General features: G+C 40.0%; 2 protein-coding genes across 4 annotated transcripts in view; both read left to right on the top strand.

The window, feature by feature from the left end:
- Positions 1 to 25089, top strand: part of KLHL3 (kelch like family member 3) — a 234885-nt gene that overhangs the window by 79693 nt on the left and 130103 nt on the right. The window contains exon 5 of one of the 3 annotated variants that reach the window (XM_032837740.1): positions 3436 to 3518. The exons of 1 other annotated variant lie outside the window; for it this stretch is intronic. In XM_032837740.1, the coding sequence (XP_032693631.1) occupies positions 3436 to 3518 (83 nt within the window). Of the gene's footprint in view, positions 1 to 3435; positions 3519 to 6073; positions 6151 to 25089 lie in introns of those variants that run through there. One more of the 3 variants, XM_032837739.1, reaches the window with a different exon arrangement.
- HNRNPA0 (heterogeneous nuclear ribonucleoprotein A0) lies at positions 19773 to 22595 on the top strand. The gene has a single exon (XM_032837744.1). The coding sequence runs from the start codon at positions 20064 to 20066 to the stop codon at positions 20988 to 20990; it is 927 nt and encodes a 308-aa protein (XP_032693635.1). The 5' UTR covers positions 19773 to 20063; the 3' UTR covers positions 20991 to 22595.

The raw sequence follows: 25089 nt of genomic DNA, 5'->3' as shown, positions 1-25089 counted from the left end.
CTCAGTGTTTGACATACCCAGGTACAACCAGGGAACAGCATAGAGAGCATCCATCCCTATGCTGAACTCCTCAGAGGGCATTTGTAATGTAGCAGAGGCCCATCATCCCTGCAAATAGCAAATGTTTTGAAGGTAGCATTTGCTACCCCAGTGCAAGATGCTGAGAGTATTCCAAGGAAGTCTTCTACTAGCTTGACATCTGTTTCAGGTGAGGTTCATGTTTAGAATGTTTATAAAAAACATTAAAATTTTCATCTACCTATCCATTAATAAAGTTTCTTGTGGATGGTGAGTGTCAAAAATTGAAGAGATAATCATTAAAAATTCTTTAGCAGGAATTGCATGTAGCCTGTTTCCATTCCTCCTTCCTTTCTTCTTTTTTAAAATAATTCGATTAAAAAAATTAGGGCTGAGCAAAGTAGGCATTTGCATCCAAGTTGGAGGGGAGGGGCTATCTGGCTTGGGGTGTCAGAGCCTGAAAGGAGCAAGAAGGGAGTCTATGAGGGGGAGGATGGTAGCAGCCTGTGTGGTTGTTGAGAGCTCAAGAGAGGTGAGGAGGTTTTCTGCCCAAGATGATGATGACAGTAGGGATCTGGCACAAGAATTTGGACCTTGAGGGAGAAAAAGAAATCAGGTTGGGAGGCAGAGTTGATAGCTCACTGATAAATGTTGGCTACCTAAGTTGGGTGAGAATGGTGCTTGCTGGCCTGGCACCATGTGTCAGAACTTGATTGGGATGGGGAGGGAATATGTGTAGGAAAGTGGTGGTCATCTGCCATGGGGTACTGAAGCCCAGTAGGATGAGGAGGGCATCTACATGAGAGGGCCATGTGGCAACAGTGTTGGGCCAGCAACGTGTCAGTGTCTGAACAGGGTTAGGAGGACTTCTTTGTGAGAGGTGGGGGACAGGGCAGGAAGTTGAGTATACACAGGTAGGATTGAGTCAAAAAGTAAATATATTGAGGATAATGGCAGCCAAGTTTTTCACTGTTAGAGGATAGAATTCTAAATATGGAATAGGAAAAAAACTGTAATAACTCTGGTATTGGATTGGAATTGGAAGTAACGTGAACTCAGGGTTTGATAGATAAATGGAGAAATGTTGATGTAAATGCATGGATAATATACATGTAATATATGTGTATAAATAATATACTATGTGTATATATACATACATATATTCCCCATCTCTGAGAATAGCAGTACCCCTAAAATAGGACACATCTAGTGCCCTATCTTGATTTCAAAGTACCATTCTCCACTAAAAGGAACCAAGACTCCTTGGAGAAGTAGCTCATTTCAGGACAGGGCAGAAAAAGTCCAAGATGAGCCAGAATGTCTTGTTAGGCAAGAAAATAAAAAGGGCTTAATGAATTCTGGGAACATGTCAAAAGAACACAGGTGTCAGTTTGAATGAATTTCTGGTGGCCAAATCTATATACTTTGAGTATCAAAATAAATAATGGTAATATCAGGTTATAACCCATTGAATAAAATAGGAACCCATGAGTCCATACTTATATAAACAATTGAATATGGGATGTGTTGGTGGCTCAGTCGGTTAAGCGTCTGCCTTCAGCTCAGGTCATGATCCCAGGGTCCTGGGATCGAGCTCCATATTGGGCTCCCTGCTCAGTGGGGAGCCTGGTTCTCCCTTTCCCTCTGTCCTTCTCCCTGCTCGTGCTCTCTTTTTCTGAAATAAATAAATAAAATCTTTTAAAAAATTGAATATATAATTAGAGTGAAGAGAATAAATGTAAAATGGATAATTGAGTTAGATAATCACCATTTTTATATCATCATAGTAATAATTCAGCCAAGAAGCATCAGTGACTATTACAAACTAGTGGATGAAAGTTTGGTAAAGAGGGAATATTATATAGTCTCAAAATACCTCTCTACAAAATACTGAGTAGTTACAAAGGGGTAAAATCAACTCTGTGGTGGATAAATCTGACAGAGTGATTAACTGAGTGATTAACTGAGTGATCAAAGTTAGTATGACCCATCATGAAACAAATAGAAATCATGTGCCACCTGACAGGTACACATGCCACCTCAGTGACTTTCCTGCCTACAATAAATAATCTAATGATGAGGGCATATCCGACAAGTCCAAATTGAGGGACATGATCCAAAATAACTGGCCTTATGTTCTCCAGAACACTCAAGTGCCTCAGAGTCAAGGAAAGATTGGTGTACTGTTCTAGATTGAAAGAGACTTCAGCAGATGTGAAAACTAAACACAACGTGTGTTCCTGGACTCAAACCTTTCACGTTATTGGGACGATTGTTAAAACTTGAACTGGGCTTGTGGATTAGTTGATAATAATGGATCACCGTTAGTTCTGAGTGTGATGGTTGTCTTGTGGTTATGTAGGAGAATGTTCTTATTTATAGCACTTATACACTGAAGTGTTAACACAGGCCCGGGGGCATCCATCATGTTGACAACTTACTCTCAACTGTTCCAGGAAAATGTTACTTGCACTATTATTGTTGTAACTTTTTAAAAAATTTGAAATTATTTTAAAAGAACAGTTATGTATAAATGAGCAAGCTAAAGTTTCTCATGAAAACGTTTTAGTATTTTACTATATATCTTCTCTACTAAAATCTTTTCAACAAGGCCTGTATAGATTAACCAAATCATTTCCAGTTTATCACTGCATGTTGTACAAATTTTATCCTTTTTTGTGTGAGCACTATAATATGAAAAAGCCCGTGTTGCATTATCTTAGGTAGAGGGAGTTAGGTTTGCAAAAGCCTGGAGCTCAGATGGCATGTTTCTTAGGAGAACTGCAAGCAGTTCAGCATGTCTGGAAAGTGTGGAGTTGGTGGTGGGCTAGCTGTCAAGAGAAAAGACATGTAAACTCCTAACTATAGGAAACAAACTGAGGGTTACTGCAGGGGGTGGGGGGATGGGATGATTGGGTGATGGGCATTAAGGAGGGCATGTGATGTGATGAGCACTGGGTGTTATATGCAACTAATGAATTAATGACTCTACATCTGAAACTAATGAGGTAATATATGTTGGCTAATTGAATTTAAATATAAAAAAAAAGACATGTAGCAAGCTTAGCTAGATGGTAGTCTCATTCACTGACTTAGGGGACATAGGATAATTCACTTCCAGGTCTCTAAAACTGATAAGCAAAAGCACATTAGCAAGGATGCCCCCTCCACCCAATGACTAGAAACTGCCTGAAACCATTGGTCAAGAAACTACCCCAGGATGCTTCTTGACCTCAAAGTTTAGTCAGAAATTGCTTTAAACTTGTGCCTGCAGGAGGCACAACTCAGAAGCGTGAAAGGGATGGAGAAAGAGGCCTCTTCTGTATCTACTTTCAAATAATTTAGCAAAAAAGACACATGTGGTAGGATAATTTACTCAGATATTAATTTGCTTTTTGTTCTGTTTTCCTGCCCTAGTCCAAGAATGCCTTTCTGCTTTCTTTCTTTGAGTTTTTGCTCAGGAGGATCAAAGCAGTACAGTTGGATTCTGTTTTTCAAAGGTAAATTATGTATTTTTAGAAGATTTTATTTACTTATTTATTTGACAGAGAGACATGAGAGAGGGAACACAAGCATGGGGAGAGAGAGAGGGAAAAGCAGGCTTCCCACCAAACAGAGAGCCTGATGTGGCACTCGATCCCAGGAACCCAGGATTGTGACCTGAGCCACCCAGGCGCCCCTCAAAGGTAAATTCTTTGAAGGCCTCATGCTATGTGGTCTCAAGAGGGGAGAGAGGCAAGAATCCAGGAGGGAGAGTCTACCATAGAAACCTCAAAGAGAGATTTAATTGGGGGAGGAGAACTCCATTGAGTCCTGGGGACCAGGATCCAGTCCCTCTGTGCTTCTCCACTGTAACCTCCTGGGGATGTGGCCTGTCTTTAGTGTGGAATGGCTTTGTGGTAGAGTGGGTATCTGAACCTTTGTATTGGGGCTCCTAGCTTTGGTAAGGAGCTCCCAGTGCAGCTCGGAGGTAAGTTTCAGGAAGCAGAACCATCTTCCCGCAAGTAACCCTGTCATCCTAGATAAAGAATGTATCAGCTATGACCAAAGATCAGAGAACTGTCCCTGAGTATTCTGGACTGTGTAAAATCTGATATTTTTGTTATGGGGAAAGGACATAGCCCCACTATTGACTGAGGTTAAATTTCCATCAGCTTAAGCAGTGCTGGCTTAGGATGAGATTTAATTTGTTAATAAAGAACATGGCTTTTCTTACACCTAGAAGTATGCAGTAAATTTCATAGTTACCATACATGTTTATAGCTCCCAAGATGTAGGAAAAATTACTTGCACATGAAAAGACATTTTTTTTTTTTTTTGCCAGAAGAATTCAGCAGAAGTCTTTAATTGTCCCCTTTTTCTAAGAGAAGTGGGATATTCTGGTTTGATACATGCTTCCAGAACTTAACGCCAGATGAACTCAGGATGCCTCAGCAATTTTGGTTTTCTGTTACTCTTTCTAACCCCAAAGCTAAAGTGTAGTGGAAAGAAAGGAACAGGCCATTCTGACATTTGGTAGATGAAGGTGCCTTTCTGCTCTCTCCCCTTTACCAGGGCTCCCTGAGCTGACTTTGGGCTGGGAGCAGGTCTGAGGTGAATACTGGTTTAATTTAAGTTTTCTTGCAGCTTTATCTTCTAGATGCAAAATCTCAAATACCCAAACCTCTTATTTTGAGTCAGGAGAAACTGAACCTCGAGACTTCCTTTGTGATAGGTGGTCAGTAGGCTTCAGACAAGTGATAACTCCAAGTACAGAATGATGACCCAACTCCTCCAGCAGGGTTTTTATTTTCTAAATAAAGAAGTCTACCCAGAAACTGTACCAGTAAGAGTGTTAATGGGCTTAGGCATGTGTGACAAAGTTGTTGACTGAAAGTGAGAAATTAGAACTCTGCCACCAGCTGCTTGTGTGCCTCTGAACATACCATTTCAACTCTCTGGGCCACGTGTGTCACATGAAAGTTTTGGAACTGACCATTAATGGCTGGGTCCATGCTCTATTTTAACTATGATTCCAGATATAGAATAAGATTCTTTGAAAATTGAAATTCAGGTTATTAAGGAGCCCTGTCAATAGCAAGTGCTTAGATATAATGGGATTTAACTATTTCTAGTAGAATTTTTGAATGTGCCAGTAAGATTAATGCAATATTTTTACAAAATCATGCTCCAACTTGTGATAAAACTTAGAAAAATGTATTGCTGTCTATTTTGGTTGGATGCTGTAGATAAGCGTGTCAGACCTAGGTTGAAAATAAATCCCACAAAGCCAACAGAAATTAGATGGGAATTAGCAAATTACTAGAATTTGAACAGAATTATGTGTAGTTTTGATTCTTGAAACAAACTCCTTAAAGGATACTGATGAATGAAAAATGCTTTATGTATTCCCTTCAGAAGCTGGAAAATAGACCATATTCAGAATCTTGGGCAGCAAAGTAAAATAGATTTCATGTAAATTAGGCTGTGCCTGTGTCAGTCCCAAACAAACAAATCACTGCTGTATATGCTGAGAGATCTCAGCCAGTGAGTCTCATATGAGATGAGCTCCTTGAAGAGCACACAATTTTTAATTTCATAGCTGATAATCATCATCACACTGCTGCTCGTATAAATCTTGCCTATTTTAATTTTTCCCACTGTTGTTCTCCCGGTTTTAGTTGAAAAAATATTTTCTCTAACATTAAAAATCTGCTGAAATTATGATAATAAATATCATTTAACTAAGAATGTTGTTTAGATCCTGAATGATCCAGGAAGGATCTGGATATATAATCTGAATTCATATAATCTGAATTCACTGAACAATTGCAATTAAATACCCCTCTCGCAGTTTACTGAGTAGACTAACCTCTTCTCTGCTCTGCTCAGTATGTATTTAGAAATGAGGCGGGACCAGATTCCTGAGGACTCAAAATGTGTATGGTGTATGAATGTTACTCCATTTGCAGGTCTGAGTATAGAACACTCTACAAATTAAATCTCACTCTGTATTGTCACTCTTTAGGTTGATGGGAATTTGATCTCCGTGCACAAGTTTTCTGTATAAGTGAGGAAAAGTAGCTTTGTAAGTTGTCCACATTCTGAACTATACTACAGGCTGAAACTAGAAGCTGAAGATGGATTTAACAGGTAAAATTAAAAGCTTGCTTTTCACAATGGTCTGACACATGCCTCCTGAAGAGTAAAAGTATTCAGTATAAAATTTGCTGAAGGAAATAAATATTAAAAAAGATTGAAGTTCTTATTGGACTAAGTAAAAACAGTATATTAAAAGTGTAAGTTTTGGGGTAATATAAATATAACTCATAAAATTCAAAACCAAAATTTACATAATTTATGCAATTTTAAGGAATGTGATTCTCTGACTTCCATATGGAATTCGTTAGTAAATCACTAAATCTGATGTAATTTTACCTACAGAAATTCAGGCAAGATAACTACAGGCAGATTGTAGATACAAATGAATGAGGTCTTATACACATGGATACTTCTAGGTGGCTGTGTAACATGCTACCATGCACTGGGTGACTTATTTTCTCTTAACTCTGGAAGCTGGAAGTCAGAGATCACGATGCCATAGGGGTTGATTTCTGGTGAGACCTCTCTGGCTTTTAGACTGCAGTTTTTCCCTCTGTTCAAACATGATCTCTTTGCTGTACTGTACACATGGGGAGAGAGAGGTCTCTGGTATTATTCCTTCTTCTTCTTTCTTCTTTCTTCTTTCTTCTTCTTCTTCTCCTTCTCCTTCTCCTGCTTCGAGAGAGAGAGAGAGAGAGAGAGAGACAGAGACAGAGACAGAGACAGAGAGAAAGGGAGAGCATGAGGGGGGTGGGGGGGGGGGGGGGGGGGAGGGACAGAGTGAATGAGAGAATCCTATGCAGTCTGCACACCCAGCATGGAGCCAATGAGAGGTTTGATCTTACCACCCTGAGATCATGACCTGAGCCCAAATCAAGAGTCTGATGCTTAACTGACTGAATCATCTAGGTACCCCTTTTTCTCTTCTTCTAAGGACACCATTCATACTGGATTAGGGCCCCACTCTTATGACTTTATTTAACTTCAGTTAACTCCCTATAGATCCTCTTTCTAAATCTAGTCACGTTGTTGGGTTAGGGATTCAACATATGAATCTGGGAGTTACCCAGTCCCTAACAAGGGTTTATGTCTTTAAAAAAATTTTTTTTTACTGTCATTTAATGGATTTTTAGGAAGAAACTGTAGAAAATGTGTTTAGTTTGCCATGTTTTAGTTCGCATATTCATGAAACCTTTCTAACTGTAGTTCCTGAAACACAGGATAAAGAATAAACATTCTAAGGCTTTCCTCATCCGATTTTTTCTTCTTTGGGGTGTGTGTGTGTGTGTGTGTGTGTTGGTGGCGGAGGGCTCATCTCATCCCTCTTCATTCTTTCAGTGCGGAGCTTGAACTCACAACCCTGAGATCAAGACCTGAGCTAAGATCACAAGCTGAATGCTTAACTGACTGAGCCACCCAGACACCCTGTCATCCCTCTTCCTTCTGACTCTACCTTTTGGCCTTCCATCTTTTAGTTTTTCCTTTGTGGCTCTTCACACTGAAAGATTCAAATTTCAGTTAAACACTGTTCTCTGCTCAAATTGTCATTTACAACAACAATCTATGCTCAGTTGAGGTTAACTAGACATATTAATGATGTGAAAATCGTAATATCTTTCTTGAATTTTTAAAGAATTTTTGATTTTTAAGTTGAGAAATACAAAGGAATTCAGAAGGATATTAATGTATTTCTTCTCCTCCTCCTTATTCTTATACCTAATTTTTCCTGTTTCTAGTCCATTGCATTTATGTTACTTGACATGTTGGGCACAAACTTTTTTTGTGTGATGTAAGGCTGGGTAGTAAATAGTTGGCAGACCATGGGCAGTGTAATATCCTAAAGCCTCCGTTTTTTTCAGCTGAAGGATTGGTATAATAATAAAATACACCTCTAAAGATCCATGTGAGAACTCATTAAGATCATGTATAACACTTAGCATCAGGTATTGAATAACATTGGTGGTCAGGTGGATATTTGCAAGACAAAAGCAGATATCTTGGGACTCTCTTGTATGAGTTAGGATTAGTTTAAATAAGAGAGGCTTAAAAAGATAGGTATTTATTTATCTCTGACCTAAAAAGCCTAATGATAGGCAGTTGATGGCTGATAGAGCAGCAGCTGCAGCAACAACAGCTATAAAACAGAAAATCTCTCTGACCTCTCTCTTCTTCAAAATTCATTAGTTTGGTGAATGAAATCGTGATCTACCTTATCATAAAATAAGAAACTTAACCCACTAAGATCAGTTGATCACCACATTACGTCAATTCCAGCTCTTAATGATCCTTCAAATAATTTGTCCTTTCCACCCAATCCCTACCGCCTGTGCCTTACTTCTGCCTTGGAGATGCTAACCAGTATTCTGTACCACACTGGCATTGGAAATGGGCTCTTAAGTCATACTCTACTCTAATCTCTCTTCTACACATTATCTATGGGATAGTCTTTCTAAATGTAAATCTCTGTTATTCTTGTCTTTAAAACTCGTCAGTAGCACCATGTTCTTTATAGAACTAAAAGCTGGAAAAATTTTGCAAGACATCCATAATCCTTCTGATCCAGCCCCTACTTATTTTAGCTTCATTTTCTTTTATTTCCATCTGAGGTAGGCAGTATAATTGTTACCTCAAAGATGTCTACATCTTAATCCCAGTGACCTATGTATATATTATGTTTATGACTAGAGGGAATTAAGGTTGCAGATGGCTTTAGAATTGTTAATCAGTTGACTTTAAAGTAAAAGGATTTTCCTGGATTATCTGGGAGATGGAAGAGTCAGTGTCATAATGACCCCATGTGAAACTCAACTGGCTTTTGATGGCTTTGAAGGTGGAAGGGTGCCAAAAGTTAAGAAATATGGGTGGCCTAAAGAAGCTGGAAAAGACAAGCAATCAGATTCCCCCCTCCCCGACTTTGAGAAAGGAACATAGCCCTGCCAACACCTTGATTTTGGTCTACTGAAAGATATGTTTGATATGTGACCTACAGACTATAAGATAATGAATTTGTGTTTTTAAGCCACTTCGTTTGTGGTAAGTTGTTACAGCAGCAATGGGAAGCTGATACACCATCACACCCTTGATAATTTGCTTGTGAAACTCCAAACACAGTAGGTATATGGATGATTTCCTGTACTTGGAATGCCATTACCTTTTTGTAGGCCTCTTACACCTACTTCTGAAGTTAGCTTCTATCAGAAGAATTTACAGATTGGATTTCTGCTCATTTCTGTCCTAACACATTATATTTGTAATCTCTCTTGTACTACTACTTCTTCCAAGACTGTTGAGCTTCTGAAGGCCAGAGACTTATCCACAGTACTTAGCCTATGAATGAATTCAGTATGATGAATAAATAAAAATGGACTGGTCTAAATGCTTCTATTTTAGAAGGCTCATATTCTGGTATGAGTCTGTGCATGTGTTTGTACTTGGGTATGTATGTTTAAGAGCAAAGATATTCTGAGAAATGTCAAATTGTTAAGTCTTCTGTCATAGTTCATTCAGGCTGCTATAAGAAAAATACAGAGACTGGCTAGGTTATAAACAACAGAAATTTATTTCTCAGGCACCTGGGTGGCTTAGTTAAGTGTCTGACTCTTGATACTGGCTTAGGTCATGATCTCAGGGTTGTGAGATTGAGCCCTGCATGGGCTCTGCGCTGGGTATGAGGCCTGCTTAAGATCCTCTCTCTCTCTGTCTCATTAAAAAAGAAAGAAAGGAGGAAGAAAGAAAGATAGATTGATTTCTTTCTCAGAGTTCTAGAGGCTGAGAAGTCTAAAATCATGGTCCCTGCAGATTTGGTGTCTGGTAAGTACCTGGTTCTTGGTTTGTAGTTGGCCATCTTCTCATTGTGTTCTCATAATAGAAGAAAGACTAGAAAGCATTTTGGGGTCTCTTTTTATAAGGGTACTAATCACATTCACAAGATATTCACTGTTATGACCTAATTACCTTCCAAAGGACTACTCCCTCAAAATACCAGAACACTGGGGATTAGGCTTCAACATATGAATTTTGGGGAACATGAAACATTGTACTATTCTCTGGTTTTGGTAATCTACCCCAACCTCCCATGCATCTGGGAGGTGAATTCAATATGTTATTCCTAGAGTTTTACATGTAAGAATTCCAGGTTTATTGGGGTTGGGAACATGAATCTGGTTCCAAAACCAAGATAGTTTTCCTTGCTTCCAAGATAGTGTCCATCCTCGGCTTTTGCTATGTGTATGTGTTTGTATGTAGGGTCAAGTGGAACGGTAGGGCTGTACACTGGCTGGCCCATGGTTTTCTCCAGTGGACAAAAAGCCAGAAGCTTCTGGTTACTTCTTCTTTTTTTTTTTTTTTAAGATTTTATTTATTTATCTGACAGAGATCACAAGTAGGCAGAGTGGCAGGCAGAGAGAGAGAGAGAGAGGGAAGCAGGCTCGCCACTAAGCAGAGAGCCCGAAATGGGGCTCGATCCCGGGACCCTGGGACAACGACCTGAGCCAAAGGCAGAGGCTTTAACCCACTGAGCCACCCAGGTGCCCCTACTTTTTTTAAAAAAAATTTTTTAATTTAAAAAATTGAGAGTTTATTGACCTATAACATTGTATTAGTTTTAGGCATATAACATAATGACCTGGTATAGGTATATATTGCAAAATGCTTACCACAAGTTAAATTAGCATTCTTCAACATATATAATTAGTTTTTTTTCCTTGTGATGAGGACTTTTAAGATCTACTGTCTTAGCAACTTTCACATAAACAGAACATGATCGTTGACTATAGTCACCAAATGGTTCATTATATCCCCAGGACTGACTTACCTTGTAACTGGAAGCTTGTACCTTTTGTCTGATCACTCCTCCCAAACTTGGGGGAAGCTGTCATTTTTTTACACCAAGCCCTTCTCCTTTCACATCCCCTTTCAGTGAAGGAAACTGATGTAATTCCCTTCTGAAAGCCTACATTTTACACCCAAGGAAAAGGAATACACAAACAGTCAAATAAGATAAAGTTAGTATCTCCACAGATTAAATAGACCTGTGTATTCTTTTGCCTCAGGACAGACCCTTTTAAAGCAATCCTCATGGGGGCCATATATATATATATATATAGTTATTTTATTATATATAATATATATAATATATATTATATATAATGTATATATTATATATTATAGTTATTTTATTATATATAGTTATTTTATTATATATATTGTTATATATTAATATATATTATATATTATATAACATAATTATATATGTTATATAATATATATGTTATAATATATAACAATATAAGTATATAACAATAATAATTAATATAATTATAACAATAAAATTGTATTATTATTTTATTATTAAATATAATATTATTTATTAATTAGCATATGAACTAGCATGGGCTACTTGATTCTTTGACACATCAGGTTCTTTTTTTTTTTCCAAGGTATTTTTTAAACAAAAAGCATTTTATTCAGAGTATTAATCTTAGATAGCCCAAGAGGGGAAGTGGAGAGAGGCAAGTGCCTTTGAATGAAAAATGTGAGAGGAGCCCCAGTAATGACATTTTTGCCTTTCTGTCAACTGTGTGGTTCAGAGTCAGACTTAATTTGGTAAAATAAATGACCTTTCTCACATCATCATGATGGTGTAAGATTCATACCCAAACACAAGTAATTTTTTTCGCTAAAATATCACTTTGAGTGCTTCATAATACTGATAGCTAGAGAATAATTATTTCCTTATTTTTTAATTAACCATTTGAGGGAAATTAGGTAGTTTGCAATTTTTTTCTACTATGAATAGTATTGAAATCCTTGTAGCTAAATTTTCACACAGATATTCACTTATTTCCTTAGCATAAATGTCCAGAAGCATAATAACTGGTTTGAAAGAATGGGTCATATTTTAAGGCTTTTGATTTGAGTTGAAAAAGATAGAAAGATTGTAGCTCATCATAAATGACAGAAAGTGCCCTTTTGAAAGTTACCTTGAATAAATAAAAATGGAACATATTTTTATGTTTTATGTTTGCTAGGGCTTCCATGACAAAATGGTGGTGGCTTAAACATCAGAAAATAAAAAACAAAACAAAATTAATCTTCTTGTAGTTCAGGGGTCTGGAGGTCCAAGATCAAAGTACCAGCAGGGCTGCACTCTTCTGAGACCTCTATGTGGCTTACAGATGGCCATCCTCTTGCTGCCTCTTCATATGGTCATTCCTCTGTGTACATGTACCTGTGGTATAGCTTTCTCTTTGTATAAGGACATCAGTCATATGGATTAGAGCCCCATGCTAATAGCCTTTTTAACTTCTTTTTTTAAATTATTTTTATTAACATATAATGTATTATTTGCCCCAGGGGTACAGGTCTGTGAATCGTCAGGCTTCTACACTTCACAGCACTCACCATACCACATACCATCCCCCATGTCCATAACCCAACCACCCTCTCCACGACCCCCTCCCCGCCAACAACCCTCATTCTGTTTTGTAAGATTAAGAGTCTCTTATGGTTTGTCTCCTTTCCGATCCCATCTTGTTTCATTTTTTCCTTCCCTACCTCCCAAATGCCCCACTCTGCCTCTCAAATTCCTCATATCAGGGAGATCATATGATAATTGTCTTTCTCTGATTGTCTTATTTCGCTCAGCGTAATACCCTCTAGATCCATCCACATTGTTCCAAATGGCAAGATTTCATTTCTTTTGATGGCTGCATAGTATTCCATTTGTATATATATACCACATCTTCTTTATCCATTCATCTGTTGATAGACATTTAGGCTTTTTCCATAGTTTGGCTATTGTGACATTGCTGCTATAAACATTCAGGTGCACATGCCCCTTCGGATCCCTACATTTGTATCTTTAGGGTAAATACCCAGTAGAGCAATTGCTGGGTCATAGGGTAGCTCTATTTTCAACTTTTTGAGGAAGCTCCATGCTGATATAGTGTCCTTCCTCATCTCTCATTATAGTCTTTGACTTAAAATCTAATTTATGTGATACAAGGATTGCTACCCCAGCTTCCTTTTGATGTCCATTAGCATGGTAAATTGTTTTCTACCCCCTCACTTGAAATCTGGAGGTATCTTTGGTTCTAAAATGAGTTTCTTGTAGACAGCATATCGATGGGTTTTGTTTTTTTGTCCATTCTGATACCCTGTGTCTTTTTATTGGGGCATTTAGTCCATTTACATTCTGGGTAACTATTGAAAGGTAAGAATTTAGTGTCAATGTATTGCCTGTAAGGTGACTGTTACTGTATATTGTCTCTGTTCCTTTCAGGTCTACTACTTTAAGCTCTCTCTTTGCTTAGAGGACCCCTTTCAATATTTCCTGTAGGGCTGGTTTGGTGTTTGCAAATTCTTTTAATTTTTGTTTGTCCTGAAGCTTTTTATCTCTCCTTCTATTTTCAGTGATAGGCTAGCTGCATATAGTATTCTTGGCTGCATACTTTTCTCATTTAGTGCTCTGAATATATCATGCCAATTCTTTCTGGCCTGCCAGGTCTCTGTGGATAAGTCCGCTGCCAATCTAATGTTTCTACCATTGTATGTTATAGAGTTCTTATTCCGAGCTGCTTTCAGGATTTTCTCTTTGTCACTAAGACTTGTAAGTTTTACTATTAGATGATGGGGTTTGGATATATTTTTACTGATTTTGAGGGGTTTCTCTGTGCCTCCTGGATTTCGATGCTTGTTCCCTTTGCCATATTAGGAAAATTCTCTACTATAATTCGCCTCCAATATACCTTCTGCCCCTCTCTTTCTTCTTCTTCTGGGATCCCAATTATTCTAATATTGTTTTGTCTTATGGTATCATTTATCTCTTGAATTCTCCCTTCATGGTCCAGTAGTTGTCTCTCTTTTGCTCAGCTTCTTTATTTTCCATCATTTGGTCTTCTCTATCACTAATTCTCTCTTCTGCTTTATTTATCCTAGCAGTCAGAGCCTCCGTTTTTTAATGCACCTCATTAATAGCTTTTAAAATTTCAATTTGGTTAGATTTTAGTTCTTTCATTTCTCCAGAAATAGATTTTATTTCTCCAGAAAGGGATTCTCTACTATCTTCCATGCCTTTTTTGAGTCCAGCTAGCACCTTGGAATCATCGTTCTGAATTCTAGTTCTGACATATTACCAATGTCCATATTGATTAGGTCCCTAGCCATTGGCACTGCCTCTTCTTTTTTTTGTGGTGAGTTTTTATGCCTTGTCATTTTATCCAGATAAGAATATATGAATGAGAGAATAAAATATTAAAAGGGTGGCAAAAACCCCAGGAAAATCTCAGAAGAGATCCAAAACCAGGTGGAGAAGAAAGGGGGAAAAATAAAAAATTATATATATATGTGTGTGTGTGTGTGTGTGTGTGTGTGTGTGTGTGTATTTATTTATTTATATATTAGGCTGGTGTATAGAACAGAGCCACCCACTTGATTTTGGGTGTATTTTGGTCTCTTAGAAGAAATTACCTCCCAAAATTTTAAGGAAAGAAAAAAACATACATATATATACACACACACACAAATAAGGGTTGTAATATGACTTCAAAGATGAAAATTTTAAAAAAATTCTAAAAAAGGAATTGATAAGTTAGTTGGAAAAAGAAAAGAAAAGAAAAGAGGAGGGTTTGTGCTCCGGCTGGAGAGTAGAAGAAAGCCATGTACTAGATTAGGGTATATTTTGATCTATTAGAAGAAATTGTATCCCAAAATTTTTTAGGAAAAACAAAAACCTATGTGTTACAAAAAATAAGGTTAAATACAATGAAGGGATAAAATATGACTATTACAATGAAGGTTTAAAAAGATTTTTTTTAAAGATTTTATTTATTTATTTGACAGAGACCACAAGTAGGCAGAGAGGCAGGAAGAGACAGAGAGAGGGGGAAGCAGGCTCCCCACTCAGCAGAGAGCCCATTGTGGGGCTTGATCCCAGGACCCTGAGATCATGACCTGAGCCAAAGGCAGAGGCTTTTACCCACTGAGCCACCCAGGCACCCCTAAAAAGAGTTTTTTTTTAAAGAAAGGTATTGTGAAGATAAACTAGTTAAAAAAATGCTAAAAGAGGAAAGAGGAAAAGTTAAAAAAAGAAATAGAATAAGAAAAAAAATTATAAAAATTTAACTTTGCAAGAGTAAAAGGTAGTGGGGAAAAAGCCATGAATTCTATGCGTTGCTTTCCTCTAGCTCTGGGGTTTGGCTGTTCTCCTTGATCAGTGAGCTTGGTCTTGGCTGGATGTTCTTGCTGATCTTCTGTGGGAGGGGCCTGTTGCAGTGATTCTCAAATGTCTTTGTCCAAGGTGGAATTGCACCGCCCTTGCTAGGGACTGGGCTAAGTAACCTGCTCAGGTTTGCTCTTGGAGATTTTGTTCCCTGAACATTTTCCATACTGCTTTGGAGGACAGGAATGAAAATGGCGGCCTCCCAATCTCTGGCTCGGAGGAGCTGAGAGCTCGGGGACCCACTCCTCAGTTCTCCCTCAGAGAAAAGCGCTCAATCACTCCTGTCTCTCTAGTCTCTGGGCGCACTCCGAGCTCACCTGGCCCGTAAATGAGTGTTTCTATCTCTGGCACATCGCCCCATTTGGAGTTTCCAAACCCAGCGGATTCCTGCTGCACTGCTTCTCCAGGAGCAGGAAGGTGAGTCTCCCTGGATCTGCCAATTGTGGGGTCCCTGCTTGGAGAGCAGTGGTCCGACTATGCCTTGGCTCACAGTTTAAGGTAACCCTGATCTGAAAGCTCACTCTTCAGCTCTGTCTTTGCAGCCAGCTTCCCCGCTCCGATACCTGGCAGCTCTGCCACTTAGACACCTCCGATCTTTCTGTGACCCCATGGGACTTGAGACCACATTCCCTGCGAGGGTTCCATCCCCGCTTAGCCTCTGGAGCAATGTCCCTCAGTGGAGCAGAATTCTAAAATTTCTGATTTTGTGCCCCACTGCTGTGCTGCTTGAGAGGAGACGGCTCCTCCCGCTGTGGTTTATCTTCCCGTTGCTTTGGATTCACTTCTCAGCACATCCTACCTTTCAGAAAGTGGTCAATTTTCTATTCCTAGAATTGCTGCTCTTCTTCTCTTATATCTCCTGTTGAGTTTGTAGGTGTTCAGAATGGTTTGATACCTATCTAGCTGAACTCTTGGGATCTGATATTGTTTCAGTCTGCTACTCCTCCACCATCTTGCCTCTCTCTTCTTAATGACCTTCTCATCAATTATAGTTACATTCAGAAGTATTGAGGGCTAAGGTTTCAGCATATGAACTTTCGGGAGGGGACACAATTAAATACATACCAGAATCCTAACTGTAAAAAGAGACTCTTGGATGTCATAGAAGGTTGATTAAAAAAAAATTGGAGGTGCTGCTTTCTGGAAATATAGGTTATCATAGTTTTCCCTTTCTTCCCCAGCTCATCCTTTTTCCTTTCCTTTCCCATTCTTTTTCTTTTTCTAGGTGTAACTTAGGTACAGTAAAATATACCTTCGTTAGTGTGTAAGGTGTAGGAGTTGTGTAACCACCACATGCAGTTAGGTTTCTATAATCAAGCTTGCAAGAGGGATGGAAACCAAATGTCTAAATTTCAGTTATATTTTAAATTTTTGTTTTGTTTTGGAAGGCTGAGATACTGGTAAACAAGGTAAAACCAAGGAACAAACTCAGGCAGTGATCTGAAAGGTAAAGTAGGAAAAAAAAGTTTTTCTTCTTGAATGATCTGAGGGCTAGGAAACTGCTTCATTTAAGTGTTTATATAATACTCCGTGTTCACTGTGCCCACCTTTACCAATCTAAGCTCCAAAAAGAATCTAACCTCCCAATTATCTTGCATTTATCCTGGCTTCCTAAATGTCTCTTAAACATGCTTGTGTCACCTCCCATCATCTCCTAAACCCCTTTTATACGTAAGCACTTTTTAAAAAAATATTTATTGATTTACTAGAAAGAGGGAGAAAGAGAGCATTGTGCACACTTTTGAGTGCTTTTTTCCCCCCTGTACTGAGCCACCCAGGTACTCCGGGAAACTGGCATTTTTTTAATATAGTTCAGGGCCCCTATATGTAAGGTTTTTAATCAGACATATGCCTCTGTGACGCTTTCCTAGTCTGTAGAAATTAAACCCATAATAGATTCCCAATTAAGTGGTATGGAGGATTTTTAAAAAACAATATAGAAGAAAACTGTTTGGAATTTATAGTTTGTATGAGAAAATAAGTTATGGTTTAATCACTTTCCTTCAGAAGTTCATCTTTTACTATTATAACCTTTTTTCTGTTTTTGTTTTTTTTTTTTTTTTTTTTTTTTTTTTTTTTTTTGAGAGCGAGGGGTGGGAAGGGCAGAGGGAGAGGGAGAGAGAAAATTTTAAGCATGCCCATCATGGAGCTCTAGCTAGGGCTCAATCACACAACCCTGAGATCAGGACCTGAGCTTAAATGGGGTCTGATGCTTAACTGCGCCACCTAGGCGCCCCTAAAATTAAAATACTTTTCTTAATGTCTTCTCTCTCATGTCAGGTGTAATCTTGGGCATAGTGAAAAATAGTGCCCTATAAATATCCCATATCACCTTAAACAGCTATGTTTATCATCTCGCCCAACTCCCTCCAAAATAGTTTCCTTAGTTTTGTAGTTCTTTCAGGCTACAATTTCAGTGTTCCAGATTTCAAACACTGGAATGCTTTTGTTTTCCTCATTCTGTACCATCAGTCGCTAGCAAATTCTGACATACTTGAATTTTGTGGTTTTTTTTTTCTGTAACAGAAAGGTAATAGCATCCTACTGTCCTCCTTTAAGTGGGAGCCCACTGACCACTATCATGCTGTGTGTATCATTCTTGTTATCTGCTTCTCCCCTCTAGAATGTAAGCTCTATGAGGCCAGAAAGTTTTGTCTGTCCTTTATTGCCATATTCCCAGCACCTGGTATATTTGTTGGTTGAATTGAGCATTTAGTATGTAGCAGCACTGTGTTTACATACAAGATTTCATTTAATTTTTACCACAGTTGGGAGGAGTTCAGTTGTTTTGAGTTTCACATAATAAAACTGGCTAAGTTTTTAATAAAGGTTAAGTGACTGCTCAAAGGCATACAATGATCACACAGTTAGTAGGTGGTAATACCAGACTCTAGTTTGTTCTCAAGCCATGAAGCTTAATCTGTATGGCTTTGAACTAATTTTGACTACTACCTAAATTTCAAGGCATTCCGTAATGTCCAAAACTCTAAACCTATATTACCCATTATTTTCTATCAAAAACCTCTTGCTCCAAACTAGTCTACTTACTGTCCCTTGAACCTTATGTGGTTTTTGTTTCCTATTTTCCTCATATAAAGTCCCTTTAGAAATTTTATCTAGCCTTTGAATCAGAGATTGAGGGCATGTGCTGACTCTTTCGCCATTCAATCCTGAATACTCCAGGTTGCAGTGAGGAACATCTCATCTTCAGTATTTACCATGTCCCGCTCCTTGAATCTTGCTTGGCACACAAAGGTTCAGTAAGTGGAAGCCTACCTAACTTGCTTGCATTTGCACCTGAGTGAGGGTCGGTAAGGCACTTACCAGCGCTGCGTGATACTTATGTATAATGTCTTTGTGTTTAACTCCTTCGGTCCCCGGTTTGTTATAAAATGCTTTTAAAGAAAGGTAACTTGTTAGGAAGGAAGCAACGCGTAGGTAACGTAAACCTATAAAACGATGTGTTCCCTTTAGTTAAATGAAAATGCCAGCTGTCGGAGTGAGAGAGGGGAGGCTGAGGGGCGTCGGGAAGGGCTTCACGGATGGCCGCAGGGTGGCGGGGGCTCTCGCGCCATGCCTCGGTCGGAAATCGGAAGCGCTGTGGCACACCGCCGCCCTTCACCTGGCCTCGGGCTCGCTTTTGCTCAGGGCTACATGCCAGTGTTTTAGTTTAACTGCGCGTCGGGCCCCCAGTAAACGGTTAGTAACCAACTTTCCCGACTAGGTCTCTACCCTCCATCTTTGTGCGGACCGGGGGGCGCGGAGAGGATGCCAGGTGTAGCGACCCGGCTGAATCGCGGCGGGTAAACCCAGACCCCTAACCCCAACAGTCAAGTTTTCAAAAAGGCCGCGCGTGGGGCCCCAGGCCGCATCCGTTGGGAACGGCCCCCAGCGCGCCCCCGCTCAACCCCCGCCCCCCACCAAGCCCAGGGTGGTGGGTAAGGCATTTGGGTAGCAGGCAGGTTCTGCACACACGGAGCGCCGGAGCCAGCGCGCACCGGGGAGCGCGCCCGTCCAGCGGCGGCCGAAAACGGAAGTGGGCGCGAGCGGATCGCAGTGATTGGCTGAACCCACATGTCTCTCAAGGGGCTGGCGCGAACGCCACTGCGGAGTTGGGCGAGGGGATACGGCAAGGGGAGGGGGCAACACACTGGGAACAGCCGCGGGGCTGGGAAGAAATGAATTGCGGAGGTGCGCGGAGAGCAAGGAGAGTCCCTGGTCAGCGAACACGGGGGAGCCAGGGTGTGAAAGCGGGGCTGTAGAGGCGGTGGCGGGAGCAGCGCAGGCCGAGGGCTTGAATCGACCGCGGAGGGCGGGGAGTCCGTGACCGAGAGCGGCGCTGCGGCGCGGTAGGCGGGACTAGGGAGAGCGACACAGGGATTGGCGGGCAGAGCTGGGCTGCCGTACGTCGGCGGTGACGCACGCCTCGGGGAGGGTGCGCGCGCGTTCAGCGGCCTCTTTGTGTGGTGCCCAGATAGGGGAGCGGAGGTGGCGGTGGCGATAGCGGTGGTGTTGGTTGTCTTCCAGTCGCCTCGACTCGCCCACTAGCCGGCACCTCTCCCCTTCCCTTCCCCTTCCTTTTTTCCTCCTTCCCTCCCCTTCCCTTCTTCCCTTCCCCGTCGGTGACGGCGGTGGCGGCCCCAGCAACGGCTGGGCCCAAGCTGTGAAGAGGCCTTAGCCAACGATAACGGCGACGGCGAAACCTCGGAGCTCGCAGGGCGGGGGAAAGGCCCGGGCCGTGGAGATGGAGAATTCCCAGTTGTGTAAGCTATTCATCGGCGGCCTCAATGTGCAGACGAGTGAGTCGGGCCTGCGCGGCCACTTTGAGGCCTTTGGGACTCTGACGGACTGCGTGGTGGTGGTGAACCCCCAGACCAAACGCTCCCGTTGCTTCGGCTTCGTGACCTACTCCAATGTGGAGGAGGCCGATGCCGCCATGGCCGCCTCGCCCCATGCCGTGGACGGCAACACGGTGGAGCTGAAGCGGGCGGTGTCCCGGGAGGATTCGGCGCGGCCCGGTGCCCACGCCAAGGTTAAGAAGCTCTTTGTCGGGGGCCTAAAGGGAGACGTGGCCGAGGGCGACCTAATCGAGCATTTCTCGCAGTTTGGCACGGTGGAAAAGGCCGAAATTATTGCCGACAAGCAGTCGGGCAAGAAGCGTGGCTTCGGCTTCGTGTATTTTCAGAATCACGACGCGGCAGACAAGGCCGCGGTTGTCAAGTTCCATCCCATCCAGGGCCATCGCGTGGAAGTGAAGAAGGCCGTCCCCAAGGAGGATATCCACTCCGGTGGGGGCGGAGGCGGATCCCGGTCCTCCCGGGGAGGCCGGGGTGGCCGGGGTCGCGGTGGTGGTCGAGACCAGAACGGCCTGTCTAAAGGCGGCGGTGGCGGTTACAACAGCTACGGTGGTTACGGCGGAGGCGGTGGCGGCGGAGGCGGTGGCTACAATGCCTACGGAGGCGGCGGAGGCGGTTCGTCCTACGGGGGAAGCGACTACGGTAACGGCTTCGGCGGCTTCGGCAGCTACAGCCAGCACCAGTCCTCCTATGGGCCCATGAAGGGAGGCGGCGGCGGCGGTGGCGGTGGCAGCAGCTGGGGCGGTCGCAGTAACAGTGGACCTTACAGAGGCGGCTATGGCGGTGGGGGTGGTTATGGTGGCAGCTCCTTTTAAAAAAAAAAAAAAAAAAAATCTAAAAATGCCTGGGAGTGGCTATAGGGGTAGCTCTTTTCAACAACCCAGCTAGGGTCAACTCCTAAGTTCCTTCCTCTCCCACCGCCTTCCCCATTTTTCCCTTGGGGGAGCCGCTTCTAAGGCTGCTTATCCTTGGGGGTGTTGCCCTATTTGCCTGCCACCTCTCTTGTCTCTCCCTCCGAAGATGGACTCGGCCTCACATACACATTTTTGTGTTACAGTCATTGATGGACTCTATTTTTTTATTATTACTTGGACCTTGGTCGTTTTTATACTAGCAAAATGTCTTGTTTTAATTTGTGTTTTTTGGGGGGGAGGGAGTGAACTTGCTGATTCTGTAGCAAAACCTGGGCGGGGGTTGGGGCGGGGGGGTAGTTACTTTGTTGTAAGGACTTGATATCTGGCTACAGCGTTTTCTATGAAATCTACTTGGATTCCATGCCTGAAATTTGGAAGCATATGTACAAAAATCATTTTTACGTTTTATTTTTAATAAATCATTGTGTTTGACCGTATATGTCTAACATTTTTTTTCTAGGATCCATTCCTTACCGTTTTAAGGGATATTAGTTTAAAAATTTTCGTGTTCATTCTTAATTCTTGATGTGTACTTAGAGAAACTTTCAAAAGGTCCTTTGGTGGTTTTTTTTTTTTTTTTTTTTTTCTGTTGCCTTTCTAGTGACGTGTTAAATTTTATCCCTTACAGGCAAAACTTTTGCAGTGGTGGATGTAGCTTTTTAAAATCTTTAAAGTTTCTGTGCATCCATCTCTTGTACCAAGCGATTTGCTTATCATCTTGACATGGTTGGTCACTTCTTTCTATGAGAATTTACTTCAAAGTATGTACTGTGTAGTTTGAAAAGAAATAGTTTGTGTTAAGCATGTGTTTTCATTCATATAAACTGTTTAAAAATTTTCAGATGGCCTAGTTTCATCCCTCTTACTGGTTTGTCTGTAATGAATGGTTACAAATAAGGGTTATATTTTACCCTTAAACTTAATGCATTTTTGTATTTTCAGAGCAGGTTTAAACGTTTTTTCCTATAGCTGAATTGTTGTCCTCTTGGAAATCCTTCTCCCAACCTTTGTAGCACCATCTACTGGCAGAATGGCAGTATATCTGCAAAACAATTTGTTTAAAAAACTTGTTTAGGATAATTGCATCAGATTTAGAAGTTTTGCCATCAAAAATCTGTGCAGACTTTGGTTACATATTTACTTGTAATTGAGATGGGCTTTATGGGAATGTAGTTAACAGTCCATATCACAATTACCCTTTCTACACGAGATTTGAAAATGTAAACTGCTATGCATAGCTTGGGCATTGGCCCCAAATTGCTATGACAGCTAATGAACCAGCTACATGTACTGGTGTCTTAGGTGCAAGTTGTAAAGCAAAATATTTGTGTATTCTGCTTGGTTAACAAATGTATATTTGTAGCCCTTTCATGCAATAGAATTCAAGTTGTTGTTTATAAAAAAAACAAAACAAAACAATGATATAGGAGAAAATTGCCTTCCTGGATAGAAGTATAGAATAGCAACGTTTATGGATATCACAAATAAAGAATTCAATTCTTTACATGATTGAGTGAGAGTATGTATAACCTGGTGGGTGTGTTCAGAGTACTTATGATATAGTACACTTGATTTAATGTTATGGTAAAACTTTTTACTTGAATATTGCATTCAAAAGCCCAAATGTATATTAAGAAGCTTTCTGAAGGGGAGGTTAATGGGCTTTAAAGTAAAAGATTATTTTAGCATTGACTTTGTATTAGGTCTTGCTACTGTATATTTCTTAATATCTAATTTGTGCCAAATTTTTTATCTTAATTGCTGGGGCTTTCATATCAAGAGATAGGAAGAAAGGTCAAGATTGTGAGGCTAGATTAGGACTGCTCAGTAGTCGTTTTGACAAAGAATAGCTGATGCTTGGTACAGATAACTTGAGTATACCTCTATGACAGATGGGATAGATGTTTTTTGCACATTGAATAAATGTAGTCAAATTTTGCTTTTAAATAATAGTGGTTCTCCAGCTCTTTAAATTTATTTTTTGGTTTAGTGAAACATCAATACATCTGGGCTTCTTCATTTAGTAGTTTAGTCCCATTTTTTGAGTGCCTCTAAGGTACAGAAAATGATACACTTAAAGTTATAATTATTACTCTGCTTGCCTTTTATTCAGCTTTAGCGGGAAGATCCAATTCTTCTGGGTCAGTTGGAATAGTCCCCTTTTTGGAGGGTTTCCAAAGTCTGATAAGGTTATTGTTATTTTGTATTCCTAACATAGTGACTTCTAAAACGTAAAATGAATGATGTAGAAGGATTAGCTGTTAATTAGAAAAGCAACTCAAGGTGTTGTTCATTTATATTAACACTTCATTGTTGTGCATTTACCTTTATAGATTTTCTGTGATCTGGACTGGTATTCCGTGAAGGCAAAAGCATAGTGATATTGAGTCTTTCTGGAATTGCTCTTGTCAATTTTTATAGAAGCATTTTTGATATGTAGGGTTTCTTTTTTTCTTTTTGGGGCCACCAGTTGAAATTTTTAAGTCTTTTCTCCTATGAGAACTATCTGAACATTATTACTTAAAATTTAAGAATTCATGAGAGGGTGTGGTACAGAATCTAGTCAGTACTGAATAGAATTTTATGCCATGCTTGAATCTAATTTGAAAGATTATCAAAATAAAAACCATTTTTTGTCTCGCTCTTATGAAGAGCTTTTACATTTACAGGATTTTTAGTATAAATTCAGTGGCAATTATTGAACATGTTTTGAAAGGTATTTAAAGATTGATGGTAGTTTTAAATCTTAAGCTTGCAAATGGTTAATGTTTATAGGGATAACTATAGAATGATATGTTTCTTCCAATAACTTAGTGCTTTTGAACATAATTTCTTAAATATGCCTCACAATAAATTTTTGCATTTAGGCAAGGTTAAAGGGTTCGAGGATACTTGAAAATTTAGTATTGATGATTATTCCCCTGAAGACCAGAAGTGACAGTGTCGCTTAATTTGTAGGCTTCTTTAAGTGTTTGCTTTTCTCAAATTTGAGAATTTGCATTCTGTTAAATTTTATATGCCTGTATCTTTGCTGACTAAAAGTGGACCTTTGGATGTTGGATTGATTTGAGTAAAACTGCAACTAGACAGTGGATTTTACCTAGAAAGATAACATTTGGGTAAGTCTCCCCTATTTTAACCAACTTAATGAGTGTAAGATTGTGATTACTGGGAAAAATGCCTTCTATTCTGTTTCAGAAGGTCTTATTTCATTTCCATCTGAAACAGGGCAACAAAAATTGCCTCTAAACCAGAGTAGGACAGTGCTTTTTTTCTTAATGTCTCTTTGCAGGTTATTTTGATGTGCCTTTGTTTCATGCTTTCTTTTAAAAGTGAAAATACATTGTAAGATTTTTTTTTTCAATAAAGAATCCCTTGAAAATGAATAGGTAAAGCCTAAGAAACGTATTTTCTGCAATACAGTATGTTATTTAAAAAGTTGTTATGTTGCTTATCATTTAGATTGTCACAGAAAATGCATTATTACTACTAGGAAATAGAAAATACAAAAATCTTACTGAGTCTTGGGGCTGGTGTATTTTAAAAATAAATTTACTAATGTTAAATAACTGGTTATAAATCAAAATAAATGAAAAGTGAGTAAATATTCTACCAATATGACCAAATCCTCTTCTCAAGGGTAATCGTTAATAAGTTTATATTCTAGCTCTTCTTAGTATGCACCTAAGTTAATTTTTAAAAAAATAGGATTATATAGTTTTGCATTTTTAATGTATATCAATAACATTCTCATAGAAATACAAATACACCTTTCTGTTGTCTATATAGTTGACCCTTGAACACAGTGGGGGTTGGGGCAATGACCCCCCCCCCCCCAGTGCAGTTTAAAATCTGTGTGTAAGTTTTGACTCTCCCTAAACTTAACTACTAATCCTGTCAGCTGGATGTTTTAGCTATAACATAGTCAATTAGCACATACTTTGTATGTTATAGGTATCATATTGTATTCTTCTAATAAAGTAAGCTAGAGAGAAGATAA

The sequence above is a fragment of the Lontra canadensis genome, unplaced genomic scaffold, assembly GCF_010015895.1.
Source record: "Lontra canadensis isolate GAN:19392208 unplaced genomic scaffold, GSC_riverotter_1.0 scaffold99, whole genome shotgun sequence".
NCBI classification, from domain to species: Eukaryota; Metazoa; Chordata; class Mammalia; order Carnivora; family Mustelidae; genus Lontra; species Lontra canadensis.
This window is presented reverse-complemented; position numbering and strand designations above follow the sequence as displayed.